Raw genomic sequence first — 17,151 nt, 5'->3', positions numbered from 1 at the left:
CTAAGACCATGGATTCTAACCATTAACCTGTCACTTCTGAACCCCTAAACCACATCCTTCAGTGCCAGATTCAGATGCCTCTTAAACACTTCCAAGGACGGTGATTCTACCACCTCCCTGGGCCATATCCCAGTGCTTGAACACCCTAACAGGGAAAAAATTTTCCCTAACATCTACTCTGACTCTCAGCCAGGGACACAGGGGATGCAGGAAGGGTGAGGAGGACAGTGCAAAAAAAATCCAAGGGCTCAGAGGAAGAGACTGGATACTCTCTTGTCTCCCTGGGCAAATTTTTCATCAAACCACATTCTTGTGGCAGCAAATGAAAGGGAAAAAACCCAAACAGTGATGTTTTACTTGTCAAGGTCACGTACTTCTCTTGGGGCCTGGATGAATAAATTATCATACCTTACACTCACTGCAGCACAAGCAGGGTGTGAAGATGTTTGTGATGGAGAAAGATGAGCCTGTCACCTCCTTCACCTTGGGATCAGTCAGTCATTTTTGTTGGTCTCTCAACTCTATCCACTGCTGAGTGCTCCAGCTTGGGCAAAGTCTTAGGCAGAGATAGAGAGGACCTACCCACATTAGACCTTTCATCAAGAGCCTGACTGGGGGTCCCTCTCCTAATTTCTGGCCACGGACAGTCTCTGAAGCCCCACTGTTATCACAGTGGGACCCTGGGCTTTGTCTGGCCCTTCACACGTGACATCTTCTCCCCAGCACCCCTCACTCACCAAGTCTGGGCGAGGTAATTGTGTTGACATTTATCTTCTCGTTGCAGACCTCTTGGTGACACTGCCTGTAGGCTGCTGGCTTGGACAGCACAGGGCACTCGCTGCCATGGCGCCCGGTGACTTTGTGCATGCACTGGACCACGCGTGACTGCAGGCCTTTCCCACAGGTTGAGGAGCACTGGAGGAGAGAAGACACTCATGAGACATTGTCCATGCAGAGTAGCTTCCAAACCATGTACACACATACAAAGCTGGGAGTGGAGCAGACCAGCAGCTCACTGTGGTGCTGAGGATGCAACAAGGTCATCATGTCAGCCAGAGACCCTTCATAGAGCTGCTGCATTTGTCCATGATGATTTTGCACCTTCAGGGAGTGTTGTGAGTAGAGGACCTTCCCTGGCACAAGGAAGGAGGAAGCTGTTGTCTTTCTGTCTGGACTTGCTCTGAGTCTATCTACTCTGACTGACCCTGTGGATGCTCCTGAGTTTCAAGCAGGCAGAAATGCAATTCCCTCTACCAGCTAGAAAAGCTGGAAAACATATACTCCTTAATTATGGACCAACAGCCTAATGTGAAGGTGGTGAGACTGGCACAGGTTGCCCAGGGAGGCTGTGGATACCCCAGCCCTGGCAGTGTTCAAAGCCAGGCTGGATGAAGCCTTGAGCAACCTGCTCTGGTGGGAGGTGTCCCTGCCCAGGGCAGGGGGAGTTGGGACTAGATGATCTCTAAAGTCCATTCCAACCTCTATGATTCTATGATTCCACCTCCCTCTCCATGAGAGAGCCAGTGGTACTGGTTATATTGGTTTAAAAACCCTCTCCAGGGCTTGGATGGTCTAACAAGGCTTCCTCCACAGACGTGATGACCACAGCCAGGCACTGGGAGAAGATGAACCCCAGGGGTACAGCAGAGGCTGTCAGCTCCTTCTCCATGCCCAGACCTCTAAGAAACTGTGTTCCAGATAGGAGAGAACACATCAGGTATTCCAGTATCCACTCTCATCTATCCCTGCTAACTGTCTGGCACTTGTCTGTCCTCCTGGGAGCAATTGCAAATTGTACTCACGAGTTTTGGCCGCTATTAGCCAGGAGGCCCAGCCTGTTTATATGCTCCCTTTGTTGTCATACAATCAGAGTCCCTCCCTCTCCCTCCCTCTTCCTCTGGCCCAGTCACTTGTGATTTACAATGTCCTACTTGCACGCTGTTCAATTTTAATAAAGCAAACACAGTGAGCACAGGGAGGTGCACCAGCTGGAGTTAATAAAAGAACCTTGTATTTAACATAAAGAAACAATGGGTTGCAGGACTTGGGTAAGATTCCTGTTTCTGCTAAAGCCACACACAAGCAAATGTTGTGGGGAGAGGAGATGAGGGAGAACTGAGGAGATATCAATAGGATGATGTAAAAAAAAGATCATTTTTTCCTGTCCTTTGCTGTTTCTCACCAAAATCAAAACGTTTCCCTGAAAAACAGGATCACCTTGGAGTGGTAATTCTTAAAAAGAGCCAAACCTTGAAGAGGCTCAGAAAATGGGAACACTGAGGTTGGACTGAAGTCCAAGTACAAAGCATGTGTGTGCAGTGTGGATGCTTGCAGGACTAGGATCCAAGGGCAGAACACATGGATGTATGTACACCTCCACCTCTGCATCCATGGGGGTGAGCACAGCAAAGCTGTGTTCATTTTGTTCTGGAAAGTATCACAAGAAACCCCTGCTGCTTCTCAAAGACCACCTGATACAAGAGCACAAGAGCACCTGACACAGCTCAGCTTTGCTCTGGATGGAGCACAGGGAGCTTTCCCTTCCTGTGTGGGTTGCTGAAAGGCCTGAGAAAAAATGGCCTCAGATCAACTGGACCATCAAAAACAGAGCTGATGGAGTCCTGTTTCAGACAGCCCAGTGAGAAACACATTTATACAAGCTGAACAATTTATATGTCTGAGAAGTTGTAGGACCGGTGAAATCTGTTGTCAAAAATAACAGAGACTCTTTACCTAATTTTCTTCTTCAGTCACTCACATTAACAATGGTTCATTAAACAGGCTTCTTATATTTAGTGTACTCACTGAATTTGTATTTGCTTTTCTTTTCATTTCCTCCCTATATTCCACCCACTCTTTATCCCTATTTTTTCTTTCAGTGTCTTTCTCTAGGACTGAATTTCTCCATTTGGAACAACCTCTGGCTCAGATCCATCCTGGACTTTGCCATGGAGCCATCCTGGGGTGCAGCTTACCTCCATGTCTGTACTTTGAAAGAATCCCTTGTGCTATATTAAAACTTGACATGTATTTTGGAAGTTCTTTTCTTTTAATGAATAATGGGATTTTTTTTTCCCCATTTCATATCCTTATTTCAATTTAGGATCAACACACTCGTTTATGACAGATATTTTTGCAGTTAAGATTTTCAGATGTTGAATTTAGATAAAAATTTGGTCACTGTCTATTAATACCTCAACAATGATTAGCATGTTTAGCACTTTGCTGAATGAAGCCTTCCCTTGTCATACAGTGAGCTATTCCAAAGAGCAATCATTAAAGTCCCTTATTTAAATCCCCTTCATAACTTGAGCTTCTGCAGTGACATCTGGGCATTTCTTTAGTTTTGGGTGTCTCTCCACTCTTTCTCAGCACTGTATGCCCTCAGTGACTTCCACCAGTCTGCAATCTACCCAGTCATGGCCATTGGATTTAAAGTGAACCATTTTTATCCTGATAAATGCAACTATTAGGCCCTTCCACATCACTAATCCTCAGGATTTCAATGACACTTTTAGTCTTCACAGTGCTTTGCTAATCTTAATCCTCCCCAAACTCTTTGCAAGGGCAGCAAATTGTACATCCAGGTTACAAACAGAATAGCTGTTACCACACAAGCATTAACTAACCCAGGCCATGGGGTTTCTTCACATGTCTGTGACACAGTGAGTCTGAAACCTCTGTCTCTGGCTTTTAGGCACTCCCTGGGGTTAGGAATGCTCTTAACAGAGGGAGGACAGGGGGAGAAAGAAGGAAAAAAAAGAGAAAACAGCATTTTTCTCATAGGGTGAATTAGCTTTTCAGATATCAACATACAAACACTCACCTACCTTTCTCTGTGTTCCTGTCTCTGCATTTAACCAGCCAGGAGGGCAAGCAATGAAACCTTTTTCCACAGACACTGCCAACTCCAATCCTCAGACAAATAACAGCAGAGTTTTTGCCCGAAGCAGTTTTATTCCTTCTCCTGGGAGACTGGGATCATCACCTATGCTATGCAATTAGTTTTTCACAGCCAGGAAGACAGATTTTAACATCTCTCTTGAACTCTTTTGGGCTTGGCAGCTAAAGGAAGGTTGGACATCTGGCTTATTTTAAGGCTAAATTTTCAACTTTACTTGGATAGACTCTTTCCTAGGAATTTCAATAGGAAATAGGAATAGATACAAAATACATACAAAGGGGGAATTGTTACTCTTGCTGCACTATGAAATGAGGACATCATTAAAAGAGGCATAAAAATCAAACTCCAACTGAACAGCAAATTCCCATAAATACCTTCCCTCCTACTCTGGACAGCTAAATGCATTGCTACAGTCTCACTGTTCCCTAATGTTTATGGAGCAACTAAGCACATCCACAAAACAATTTTCAGGGCTAGATTCACTGGAGAAAACCCACCAGCAACTTGCCTCCTCTGTGAAGTTGGGACAAGGGGTTGGAAAGAGATGCTGGTGTCAAATAAGTGGATTTTTCCTTCCACCAGGCATTGCCAGTGATATCACTACCAGAAAAATGCATATCCAAAATTCATGGAGTTTAACCATAATGCCCTAGACTGACAATACAGCCATTGTAAACTGGAAATCCACCCCCATGCAAAGATCAAAGGGTTGCTCAGCACTGTAAAAAAGAGAGGGTTAATGAACAGTTACAGAAAGTGAACCTAATGAGAGCCCCTGTAACTCCCAGTTCAAACACTGCTCGAGAAGGCAAAAGGAAGACAAAAATGCCTCCATTCACATTCTTTGGCAGTAACATGCAAGCCAGTGGGGATATCCAGAAGGAAATAAACTCACAAATTGTCAAGGCAGCAGCTGCATTCATCAGCTTAAAGAAGATTTACTCACTGAAAAACTCTAACCTTAAGAGCAAGCTATGATTTTTCAACTGGAATGCTATTTCCACCTTAGGATACTGATATGAAAGCTTGAAATCCACCAGAGGTGCTGACAGATGTCTAATTGCTTTGAAAGCAAATGCCTCAGGAGAATATTAGGTATTAAAACAGAATGAATTTACAGTAAGTGCTGAGATCTGTCAGGGCCTTCATCAACTCCTGATCTACAAAAGAGAGCCAGAGAAAGAGAGGGGAATAAGGATGTATGAAGCCAGGGCAGGGCTGCTGTTGGGCAGCTCAGGAACACAGAAGTCCAAAGAATCCCTGTGTTGAGGCTCACTGGGGACAGAAAAGGGACAGATTTCCCCCCACAGAGGACAGGCTGTGATCTACTCAGGACTGAACGGGATAATGAAGCTTTGCTTCTGCCTCAGCTGAGGGCTGCTGGCAGGGCAGGGACACATTCAGATCACATGTCACTTTTCTAACCTCTAAGGGATAGATGTTAGTCTTTTTCTGCAAGAGACTTTTCCCCCCCAGGAGGTCACAGCATCCCTTCAGCCAATCCTGAGCATACTGCAGTATTTAGACGACTGATCTGTTTGAGGGAGATAGAGCCCGAGCTGACTGTCAAAACTAAGCTGTAGGCAAGATGGTTTTCTTCTATATTCATCAGTCTGCAGTCATCTGATGCTTAAAGATACTGGTTTGTCCCCAATTTGCTGAAAGCTGCTGAAGCCAAGGATAACACTATGGCTAAAGCTCCAATATTGAGAGATAGAGTCCTGCTTTGCTGACTTCAGAGTTCAAGTATTTCAAGGCGTTAGGACAGGGTAGAGTGTTTTTCCCCTCGAGGGTCTTATTTCTTGCCTCTATGAAAGTCAGAAAGAAAGCAAGACAAGTTCCTATTAATAACATTCTAACACAGCATCTGAGATGAATGACAAAGGTCTTGTAATTGCTCCATTCTGAGCCCTTAATAGCACACATATGTGTGCTCTGAAAGCCAGTGCTCCACACACCTTCACATCAGGCTCTTTATGAGTATCACTAATTTAAACTCCACAGTTCTAGCTGAAAAGCAGCATGCAATATGCTTTCATAAACACCAGGTCAACTTTCACCATGGCATCATGCTAAAGAAAGAAATATCTGTCTTTCCACTGATAAGATCTAATTAGCCCAAAGCAAACTCTAAGCTGTTTTTCAAGCCTCCTTGTTCTTTTCTTTTCTTTCTTCTTCGTTTTGAACCCCAGATCTGTAAAAGAACATATCTGGTCTTGCTTACAACAATCTTTCATTTGGAAACTTTTGTGAAATGACTGATTTGTTTAATTTAAGCCAAGGGAAAAAAAAAAGCATACCCTTCTGACTCAGTATGGGAAGGAACAATAAATTATGGCAGCAAATGCTTGTGGTTGATGTGACAGTATCTTAGAAGGAAAAGAGAGAAGCAATCTTAGCAAAGTGCCTACAGCTGTGCTTTCAAACTGCATGACCCCAAGGAACAAGACCTGACCAGCACATCCAGCATGTCTCACTGCATAATTAAGCTTGATTTTGCTATTCTGAAAAGTTCCGTTGTGTACAGAGAGTTCAGAGATTAAGGGCTGAACCCATGAATATTGTGGGTAGTGACAGTGCCCCTAAGTACTTGTGCTATGGATCCCAGGTGGATGCTGATGGGGAAATGTATCTAATACAGTGTACCAATCAGGCAGAATTGACCTCTCACAAGGTTTCAAGCTGGATTCAAGAACAGGACCAAGCAGAGCTGTGAAGTGATACAGTACTGCCCAGTGGGTACCATATTCTACCATGTCTTCTATGGCACATGTGCAATGCTTTGATTCATGGCAGGTACAAAGGGAAAATACTCCAGAGCTTATTCCACCTGAAAAACTGCAAGGAAATGATGCTGGAAACCACCTGATGTTAAAAGGCAGAATCAAGCTAATTTTAAGTAAGCTAGGTAGCAATGGACAGCTATGTAACCCCAGGATCACAGAACTCGGGTCAGGCTGACTGCTGGAGATTTCCTCCTGCTCCCGCAGCAGTGTGTGCTGCTTGTGCTCAGCAAGGTTTTGGGGGCTACATGAGCTTTAGTCCCACACTGACTCCTGCCCCAGATGTTAGCCTGAAAGATTATCTGGGGAACTGAAGCTCCACTGAATGCATTATTAGTTATTATTAGTTATTAATCAGTTAATGATCAATGTTGCCTCATTAAAGTAAGGACTCCTGCAGGATTATTGAACTTCAGCAAGAGGCTGCTCATCTCTGTCACCTCAGTCCTGCCTGAGCATTCTCTAGACCTGGGGCTACTCAGCTTTGACACGTGTGATGTTGACTAACACTGTATTTCATCTCTTTGCACCGTCAATCAAGGGACCACCAGCAGCCTGGTACTAATTGCTCCTCAAAGGTGTTCTGGGAGATTGTCACCTTAATGCCTCAGTAGTCATTATAAACCTCAAAAGGCTATTGGAAAGACTCCAAAATTATAGCTGTCCCTGCTGGTAATACATAATGTGTGCCATAAGGATTTGAGGGGAAAAACTTCTTCAGAAGGGTAGTACAAACTTTAAATGGTGAATTACTACTGTTCTTATTTTTAAAAACATGATCCTGGACACTGGAACCTCTCAGACTAACTCAGAGAAAATGAATGCCAATATTTGAACAGGCTTGTCTTTCACTCTTTCTTCTTTTACACGTTAAAAAAAACAGAGTAAAACAGTCATGATGGAATTTCATTTCCAATCCACTGATCTCGGTGGAAGGCTTTAACTTTCCATTAAAAAAAATGCACTTAATGAACTAGGCTTTTAAACGAAAAATATCAAAAAGAAAAGTTATTCTTCCAATTAATAGGATCACTGGAGGATGTATTGGAACATGAGACAGTGACACTGCAGCAAAATGTGCTCCACTTCAAACAAAACACTGACTAATCTGGTCTCTTTGTAGCACATTCTCCTCTACCAAGGAACCTTCAAAATAATTTGTACTATGGATGTTCCCAGAAACTCCAGCAGAGATGAGCTGTGCAATTTGTTGTGCAAACAAGGGGCAGTCATTGCCTCTAAGGCATGAGCAGGATTTGGTTTCTGGAGCTTACAGTCCCCAGGGGAACGACATGGCCAGCACTGCAGTCAGCATCTCTTCACTTTCCATGCCTAGGTTTCCAGCTAGAGCTGCTCTGACTGGGGCTGGCTGTTAGCCCAAGCCTAGGTAGAGGCTCAACCTGGTTTCAGTGCCATTATGCAATGTTTACACCTCTGACCATAGCTAAAGGCATTTCATGGATGTGGGGACAGAGAATCAAAGAGCAAAAGGGATGGGATTCATCTTTTTAAACCAGCCTTGTTCAAATTAAAGTGTCCCTGGTTGATATAATCAATTTTGGGTCATTTGTTCTCATCTTCTGTGTTGAGGGATATTTTGAGATTAGCTGTTGGCAAGACAGGCTGTGGTTTGCACATCAGTGACCATGCGCAGAGGAACAAACCTTGGGGAACCACAATTCAAGGGCAGTACTTAGGTTTAAGACACACTGATGCCCTGGATCCTGGTCATGCCTAGGACCACAGAAGCAGAGGGTTTGAATCCTAAAGCTTGTTGGGTCCTCTCCTGTCACATCCAGATCTATCAACTTCTGCAGAACAACTGCTGTGTGTCAGTGAGGGCTGTAGACAACCTTCCACCACCACTTTCTAGCTGTGGTGCTGAATGCACGTGAGCAGCCAGAAATCATGAACCTGTTTGCAGAGCCAAAGTGAACAAGTGACAGGGAAAGGTCTGTCACCTCTGATGTGCCACTGCAGTTTGAAGCAACCATTCCTCCTGCAGAGTTTTCTCTCCATTTAACAAGAAAAGTTATTTTCTCCAAGATAGAAAAAGTTGAACTTAGTTCTGACCTTTATGAAGAATTAACAAGTTGTCCATAGTTTATCATAAACAGATGTTGGGTCAAGCCATGAATTTGTAATGAATGTTAGAACAAAGGGCACTTTTGCTTCTATATTTATAACAGCTTTGAATACACCTCTCCAACCACAGCTGTCCTTGATTTACTCTTCTTATCATGTAATGTGAATTAATCATTAAAAGTGAGGCATATAGAGGATTTTGTTGATGTTCCCAAACATTTAGAGCTTGGAAAACATGCCTTCCTGGCACTGCTAGATTGCAGAGCATTTCTGGAAAAAAACCCAACCCCAAGATGTTTTTTGGTGCACTGCAAGGCTGGGGGTTATCTCTGAGAGAATATGACCCACTGTAATCCTGCCAAAACAATTAATTTGCAATTACAAATCCTTGTTACCACCCACTGTGATGAATGACTGATGATCTTCACTGTGAAACACCTCAATGTCTGGCACAAAGCCGGTGTTCTTCTTATAGGAAATTAGATTTTTTTTCCTCTCCCTATTGTTAATATCCTCCTGAGATGAGAACCCATAGCCAGCATTTCATAGACTGAGCAAAATACTGTAAAGGAATTGGCAGCTATTGATGTCCAGGGAGAGCGAGTGGCTATAGGTGATTTTTCAGATGTGCTTTATCACTACTGACACTACTTGGCAACAAGAGCATCGTTTAACAAAACACTTTGCCAGGCTTTTGCTTTCCAGTTTTTGGAGAGTACAATCTTCCTGAATCCAGTGAAAGCTGTGCCAGGTGGTTATACAAGATGTAAAGTGGTAGAAAAAGATTTCTCCTCTACTTTCTCTCCTAGTTGAAGCTCTGCTTGGTGTGTCATATATTTACTTTCACCTGAGAGCACGAATCTGTGATGGTTCCTACACGAGACTCCAAGATTTTGCACAGTCCATCAGGTCAGATCCTGCTCTGCATGGCATTGGCATAAACCTGCATTAACTTAAGTGCCTGAATTAATCTGGATTTACACTAATGTAAGAGAGACTGATATCTGACCCACTGTGCTGAGTGAGATCCTTGGCTTGTGGCCAGTGGGTTGTAGAGAAGAATGAAAGACAGTTACCCTGGATTTACATTGGGTTATCTGAGATTAATATAGGCCTTGGTATTTACAGAGCACCTACTGTAAGTGCAAAGGAAAAATATGGCCAGGACAACATGCTACAAGGCTTCTATGTGTCTCCTCTTCTAAAAATCTTTTCATTGGGCTAGGTAATATAATAGGCTAATAAGCTAAATTGTTGCCTGAGGGACAGAAGTTGCATGTTTAAACTTCTACCCACAGAGCTGAAAATGCCTTCATTAAGCTTGTGTATCTGGCTTGTAATTCTACCTTCCTTGATATAATACCAGTTAAAAGGAGAATAGTAAAACAAAAAACTAGGAGCCCTGAACCATTCTGAGTTATTGGCTAGAAATACAGTACTGCAGTTACAGGACAGAAGTAGAGTATGTTGAGGCACGTAAAATAGTGAAATAATCAAGTAAAACTGGAAATGAAGAAAAATCCATAGAAACCTCATGAAGAATTGCTCCTGCTATATAATCTTGCCTCTTTGGTTACACCCTAGAAGGGTACAAAAGCCAGCTGGAGGAAAGGAACTCAAAAAATACAGCCTTGGCATGTACATTTGTACCAGAGAGCTTTTGTAGAATAATAAAGGTTGGAAAAGACCTCCAAGAACCTGAAGTCTGACCTTTCACTGAACACCACCATGACCACTAAACTGTATTGTGAAGTGCCACATCTACTTGTTTCTTGAACACTTTCAGGGATGGTGACTCCACCACTTCCCTGGGAGCCTGTTCCAATGTTTAACCACTCAGTGACAGAAATTTTCCTAATATCCAAGCTGAACCTCCCTTGATGCAACTTGAGGCTGTTTCCCCTTGTCCTGTTGCTAGCTGCATGGGAGAAGAGGACAAACCTCACCTTGACACAACCACCTTTTGGGTAGTTGTAGAGAGCAATAAGGTCTCTCCTGAGTCTTGTTTTCCCGGGTACATTACTGCTAGAGGAGGGAAGAGATCTGAGGACACAGTGGGAGCCTTGGGGGGCTAAAAAGCAGCCCCTAGTGCTGCTGACCATCAAGCACAACTGCTCTGTGTTGTGCTAGCCAATACCTCCATCCCCTCACAGCAGCCCAGCAGAGCACCCTCCATCATCTGGGACATGTTTTCAATGGCATGAGGCAAGGTGGACTCCAAGGCCAAGTGAGTCCTGCAGCTGCTCCTCCCAGCACAGCCTGGAGCAGGGGAATGGTGCAGACCCAGGCTGTGCATCCTGCTCAGCTTCCCAGAGAGCCACTTACATAAAGACACATGCTGTTCATGAGCTGCTGCATTCTTCACAGGAATGTAATCCTTGACATGAAGTTTGTCAGCAAAAATATAATTCATCATGAAAGAATGAACTACTGTCTTGCTAAAGCATCAAGAGGCACATTTTCAGCAGTCTGGGAGTCTGAGGCAAGTGTTGGGAAACTGAGCAACCTGTGTTTGTTCTTCTGACCAGCACAACTACAACAAAAATGTAGAGCTGCTTCCAGTGCTAGAACATTTAACAGCTCAGATTTCAAACACAGAGGAACTATTTCAAAGTAGAACGAGCCTATGAGATGTTTGTTTCTTTAACTGAATGCAAACTGGATGTGGAATTTCCTTTTGGAAGAAAGGATTGAATGGGAGATGGCTTGGACTCCCTTTTACATATTGCATCATATATGAAAGAGGATGATATAATGAATTGCAATTCTGAAGAATCCAGGCAAGAGTAAAAGAATTATTTCAGGTTAACACCTTCAGTGTGTCTTTCTGTTAGGTTCTGGGGTCAGGGACAGGTTAGTTATGAAATCATAATAGCAATGCTGAGTTAAATGCTAAAAATACTAATTATATCCCTTAAAGATGAGGGGTTTAAAAGGGAAGTGGCAGCAGCACAGAAAATCTGTGTTTCATAGCAGTGGTAATGGAGATTACTAGGAACAGAACAACTCTGTCTTTAGTAACAGTCTGTTAACCTCAAGCACTGGGTTAACACAGGCAACCTCAAACACATTTAAAATAACTTTACAGACCTGGCCTTACGTGTTTGCAGAGTGAACTAGATACATCAGTTCCTTGTGCAACACTTGAAATATGCTGTAAATACCTTGGGAACATACAAACATGACAGCCAGGATTGCTTGCTGAATCTGCTCAACTGGCTCCAAGTGCTCTCCACAGCTATGATACACAGTAAGGACCATCCAAAAATAAACCTGACAGAAAATGGAATAAAATTCCTCTTCTTTAGAGCATGGGCAGTGGCTGCAGAGCTGTTGCTAAGGGCAGGGGATGAGGTTTTGGCTGTAGGTTCCAGATCAGCATGGCCAGGGCTCCAGCCCTCACCTCCCCTACACAGGGTCTGAGAGCACAAACCCACAGCTTGTCTGGCATAGATTTGGAACTTTTACTGCTGGTCATTCTTGCACCTTCTGAATGGAGCAGGATCCAGGATTTGATATAGGATAACCATATCCACTGCTGTCAGAAGTGAGTTATTACACAGGGCTGGGAGCTCTGTAGGGAAGTGATGCTGTTCTCACACACACAGCCCATGTATTCCACAAATACTTCCACTACTAACATAAAAACAACAGTCTGTCACTGCCACCCAAACAGCCTGTTCTGTTTACAAGTTGTATCTGGACTTGGCTTTTTAAATGAGGTTTTGCCTCTTTCTTACATGACTTCCCAGCACCTTCAAAGGATCTTGGTTTGGGAAATTAAGGATCAGACGCCAAGTCACCAGGCAAACTGTTTGTACATAAAGCATCAAAGCCCATTATTTTAATCTGTGATAATTACTACTGTTAGCTAAATCTTGCTTCCCTGACGCTTCTTAACAATAAATAACAAATGCACAAGGCATTAATTGCAAAGAGTTGTTGCTTGTCCTGAGATCAATTTGCATTAAGAGAAAAAGTTTCCATCACAGTCAGCACAAAGCTCTCTCACAGAGATTTTTACAGCACCAGGAACAAATGTTTTACAATGGAATTTTGCCCTGGAAGGATGAATTTTAAAGAGTTCACTGTAATCTAACTGCTGCAGACTTTGTGTTTCTCCTTAAAGGAGGAACTGTTTTAAGCCAGAGATGCAGATAGCTGTGAAGGCTCTGCCACTAAGTCCAAGCCCTGCATTAAATCTTCTGGATCCTCATGATGAATATCCTTCACTCGGGATTTGTGAAGAATTGAATTCCACACCAAACATTTCAGCTATCTGAGTTTCTGGAACAATACATTTTATTCTAAGAATTGTACCTACCCATACACTTCCCTAGCAATCCAGTTGTGCCTTTTGTTTACCCCTCAACTCAGAGAATAAGAATCTAATTGTGTGACCTAAGTGTCCAGTCAGAATTAACCAATATGTCTAGAATTTTAAATGCTCCTTGTAAACCAAAGCTAAGTCCAAGAACATCCTGCTGGACTCACACAGGGTGGAATTCCTGGGAAGCAGAGCACTGGCACAAGCTCTCTGCAGACAGAAGCAGGACACATATGCAGCACAAAAGCTTTTGTGCCCTCCTGCACAGGGAAGATCCTGATCCTGAGTTAAGAATCACAAATAACAAGTGATTTTGCATTGATCCTGCCCTGCTCACATGCAGACACAAAATCCATCAACAACACTATTTACTGTGACCAGTGTAGGATTGAGACCTTCCTAGCAGTGAGCCAGTGTCTTTATCAGATTGGAACCATTCATACCATACTGAACTTCCAATCCATGTAATCAGTGAATACACAATTATTTCATATTCCTCCCTATAAAGAGAATCTGGGTCAACATGAATGCCAAAATGTTTTAAAATTCCACAAATAAATAACTAAATAAATAATGTTATTCCACCTGTTAACACACAGGAACTGTTTGCTTTGGCCAGCTTGCACAGACTCTGTGTGCCAGGTTATGAACAAAATAATGTTCAATACTCTAAACATCTTGTGATACAAATTCCTGGCTCAGCATAAATACAGACACTTTGTTTGTGGCAGGTTCTTCCTGCATTCTTCAGCACTGACACCATTAAATCTATGACAGAGGATATACATAAACATTTCTCATTTCTAATCACAATGTTAAAAAAAATGCAAATACAGGTAAGCCAATTTGCCCATCCTGGGCCTCTGCTTCAGTGGATTTTGCTTGCTGGAGTTTGGGTTTTTGGAAAGCAAAGTGCAACTACTGTATCCCAGTGGTTTCTGCACATGCCATACATTCCAGAACACAAAGTAGGCTTTCTGTTTAAGGAACAGTACAGTTAGAAAGATAAGATAAAACCAGACTGGAATATAATATTCCTGGGAAATTTTAGTTCTTCATGCAAACACAAAGTCAGTAATGTAAAGGATGTTTTACGAACAGCACTGGCAAAGCTGTTTCTCACACTGCCAGGCCTCCTGCCCCAGCAAATCCACCTATTGCTTTCAGATCAGAATGCAAACACAGAGCAGATTCTGCTCTGGTTTAATCCACTGCATACAGGAATTCATTCCACTGATGTCACTGAAGGAACTCAGTTCAGACAGACCTAAGTGAAGGTAACCTCCAGCCCCAAGAAAGGGACTGGTGGGACTGATGGTTTAGACTCTGCCTTTAAACTCATGTCCTTCTTTCATTTCAGGTGCTTGGAATGAGTCTAGGACTGGACTATGCTGTGTAGGCCCCAGACTGGGCTGAAATTCAGCTGCACAGCTCTAGTCTTGCATCCTTGGTAATAAAGCAGAGTACACTCTGGCTCTGCATGCAGGAGTTGTGTGGGGCAGAGGAAAGGAATTGAGCTATGAGTGCTCTCAGGTACCCTCTGATCCAGTATGTGTCTGCTAGGGCTTCCCCAAACCTCCCCCCAGTAGTATTCAGTGTAATAACAGTCTCCCAAACCTCCAGATTAATCACTTACAGGATAAGAAGATCCAATTCCAGCTATCTTCTCAGCCCTACACTGATCCCTGAGGGAGACAAAACTCATCACAGCCCCCTTGAGAGCTTTTCCTTTTTCTCACTGACTACATTCCTAACTCTAACTTTTTAACACATATTTACACTCAAGGAAACCAACCTTGTGCTATCTGTCCTTTTGCTTGTCCAGGCTGGACATGGGACACAATCTTAGTTCCCTGCACTCCTGGAGGACACTGCTAATGAGCTCTTTTCTGTAGAATTCTGTCTGCCAGAGCTGTGCAGAGTGTGCTTTTTGAAACAAGGGAAGCAGTGTCAGCATCACTTATAAAGTAACTTTTTGACAATGAGTCCACTTGTGGTGGAAACATTGTGTAGGTTTTGCCTTTGGATGGTTAAGCTGTCAATTCTGCTTGAAATATCCTTCTCTAAAACTTGATGGGTTATATCCATAAGTTTCTGTTGCAATGTTTGGTTTATAAATGGTATAAGGGGAGAGTTTAAATCCCAGCAAAATTTCCAATCAAAACCAGTTAAACCCTTCCTTCCCATATATTTAAACTGCAAATTAATGCAGACAGCACATGAAGCTCAGCACTCTGAACATCTTTGCACTTAGAAAGAAACCACTAGGTAGTGTTTGCTGTTACCTTAGACCAATCACCCGTTTTCCATTCGTAACAGCCTGTGTGATCCTCACACTCTTCCTCGTCCCTTGGCCTGGTGGCTGCATCACATTTGCCTTGAGAGTTTGTGCAGGTCACTGTTCTTTTCTGAATCCCCTTGCCACAGTCTGCTGAGCACTGCAAAACAACAGGGATTTGGGTTTTGTTACATGATGCTTAGAAATGATAACTTATTTTGCTAACGCAACTAAAAGGAAAAGCTGCATTTATGAACACTGAGGAAAAGTGATAATCCAAAAGATTTACTTGCAATAATCTAAGACCCTCATAAATGAATAATCTGGAAAGCATCATATCTGCTTGGGAAATATTTTAGTCTATGAAAAATAGTATATGAACTATGAAAAATGGCAATTCTGAGAATCAACCTTTGAAAAATGTCAGGTGGCTTCTTGCTAGAATTGGTGTTACAGGTGAAAACCCACTAAATCCTGTGTTGAAGAGCTCATCATTCATACTGAAGAAGAACACACTGAGATTACTACACAGAACTGCCACATCCCTTGATGTATCTTGGGATGCACCAAGGGTGATAAATGGTGCTGATAAATGCAATTTTAAATCACAGTAGCATGAGACTTGTAAACACATTTCTGTAGTACAGTCTGCACATAGCATGGCAAAATCACAGCTCTCACGTTCTCATGTGAAACACGTACATCATCCTCACTTTTGGATTTGCCACATGCTCATTGCTATGCTAATTCTGAAGAAGTCTAGCAAACACTCACATGAGTGAGCACAAATGATCCACCAATGTTTTTGGGCCTGTGCTCTGTGGAAGTAGCTTCTAAAGAGCAGGATATCTGGTCACCCATTTATCTTTGCCAATGGTTGGAAAATCTGTTTTAATGAAGAATTTGTCTTGATTTCCTTGGCTGTAATAGGTGGGAAAAGGAGACACTGGCATGAACTGAAACAGAATTTCTGTTTTCAATACTCAGTCTGGTAACACAGTACCAGATCTGCTGATGCTGTCACATCCACCTAAGCCCATGTCACCACACAACAGCACAGCCACTCTGCCTGCTCCTCATTCTCATGTCACTGCAGTGGTTAAGAGTGAGAAATTTTCTCGCAGAGCCACTGGGGACAGGTGAGTAGAAAAATGATCTGTGTACCAACTGAGATAAAAACTAACCTCCTCCAGCATGTCAAGCTCTCCCCTTCAGGGGATCAGCAGGGAAAAGACAGTTGATTTGACACTGAATAAATAGTGAAGATATGAGATATTCTGTGAGGTCTTTTGAATGTATTCCAAGAAGCTTCTCCATCCAGGGGGTCTATGCTGGAAACAAGCATCAGCTTGATATAAATTACATGGAATGGACAAATCTCAGCATGCCTGTCTAACTGTCTTAAAAATACAATCCAGGCAGTTCTGACCTGCTGGCCTTGTTAAGGACATGAATGACAAGCGTTTATGAGCTGGCAAGCAAACAGACAGGCCTTTAAATACTTCAGAGTACTACAAAGTGACTTCTTGAAAATCTGGGAAACCTTCCACTTAATTTACTATGTGCTGCTCATGGCGTGACCTCCTTGCGGATGTAACATCTTGGTAATAAGCACAATGTATAGTTCTGCTAGATACTGGGATGAATTCTTCCAGGCTTTGCAGAATTCTTGCTTTGTTGGACTCCTCAGAGCTCAAGACTTGCCAGAGTTCCCAGGCTGGAGCTCCCTAAGTGGTACCTTAAAGCCATGAATTTGCCCCAAGTTGTAGAGACC

At 42.9% G+C, this 17,151-nt stretch overlaps 1 protein-coding gene across 1 annotated transcript in view; it reads right to left on the bottom strand.

The window, feature by feature from the left end:
* ADAMTS17 (ADAM metallopeptidase with thrombospondin type 1 motif, 17) overlaps window positions 1-17,151 on the bottom strand; it is a 163,322-nt gene that overhangs the window by 2,099 nt on the left and 144,072 nt on the right. The window contains exons 20-21 of the mRNA XM_009076620.1: window positions 15,385-15,537; window positions 738-915 (exon numbers count right to left, since the gene is read on the bottom strand). Coding sequence (XP_009074868.1) covers window positions 738-915; window positions 15,385-15,537 — 331 coding nt within the window. The remainder of the gene's footprint in view (window positions 1-737; window positions 916-15,384; window positions 15,538-17,151) is intronic.

This window comes from Acanthisitta chloris, unplaced genomic scaffold (assembly GCF_000695815.1).
Source record: "Acanthisitta chloris isolate BGI_N310 unplaced genomic scaffold, ASM69581v1 scaffold12846, whole genome shotgun sequence".
Classification (NCBI taxonomy): Eukaryota; Metazoa; Chordata; class Aves; order Passeriformes; family Acanthisittidae; genus Acanthisitta; species Acanthisitta chloris.
Note: the sequence above shows the minus strand (reverse complement) of the source record. Positions and strands in the feature narration are given on the sequence as shown.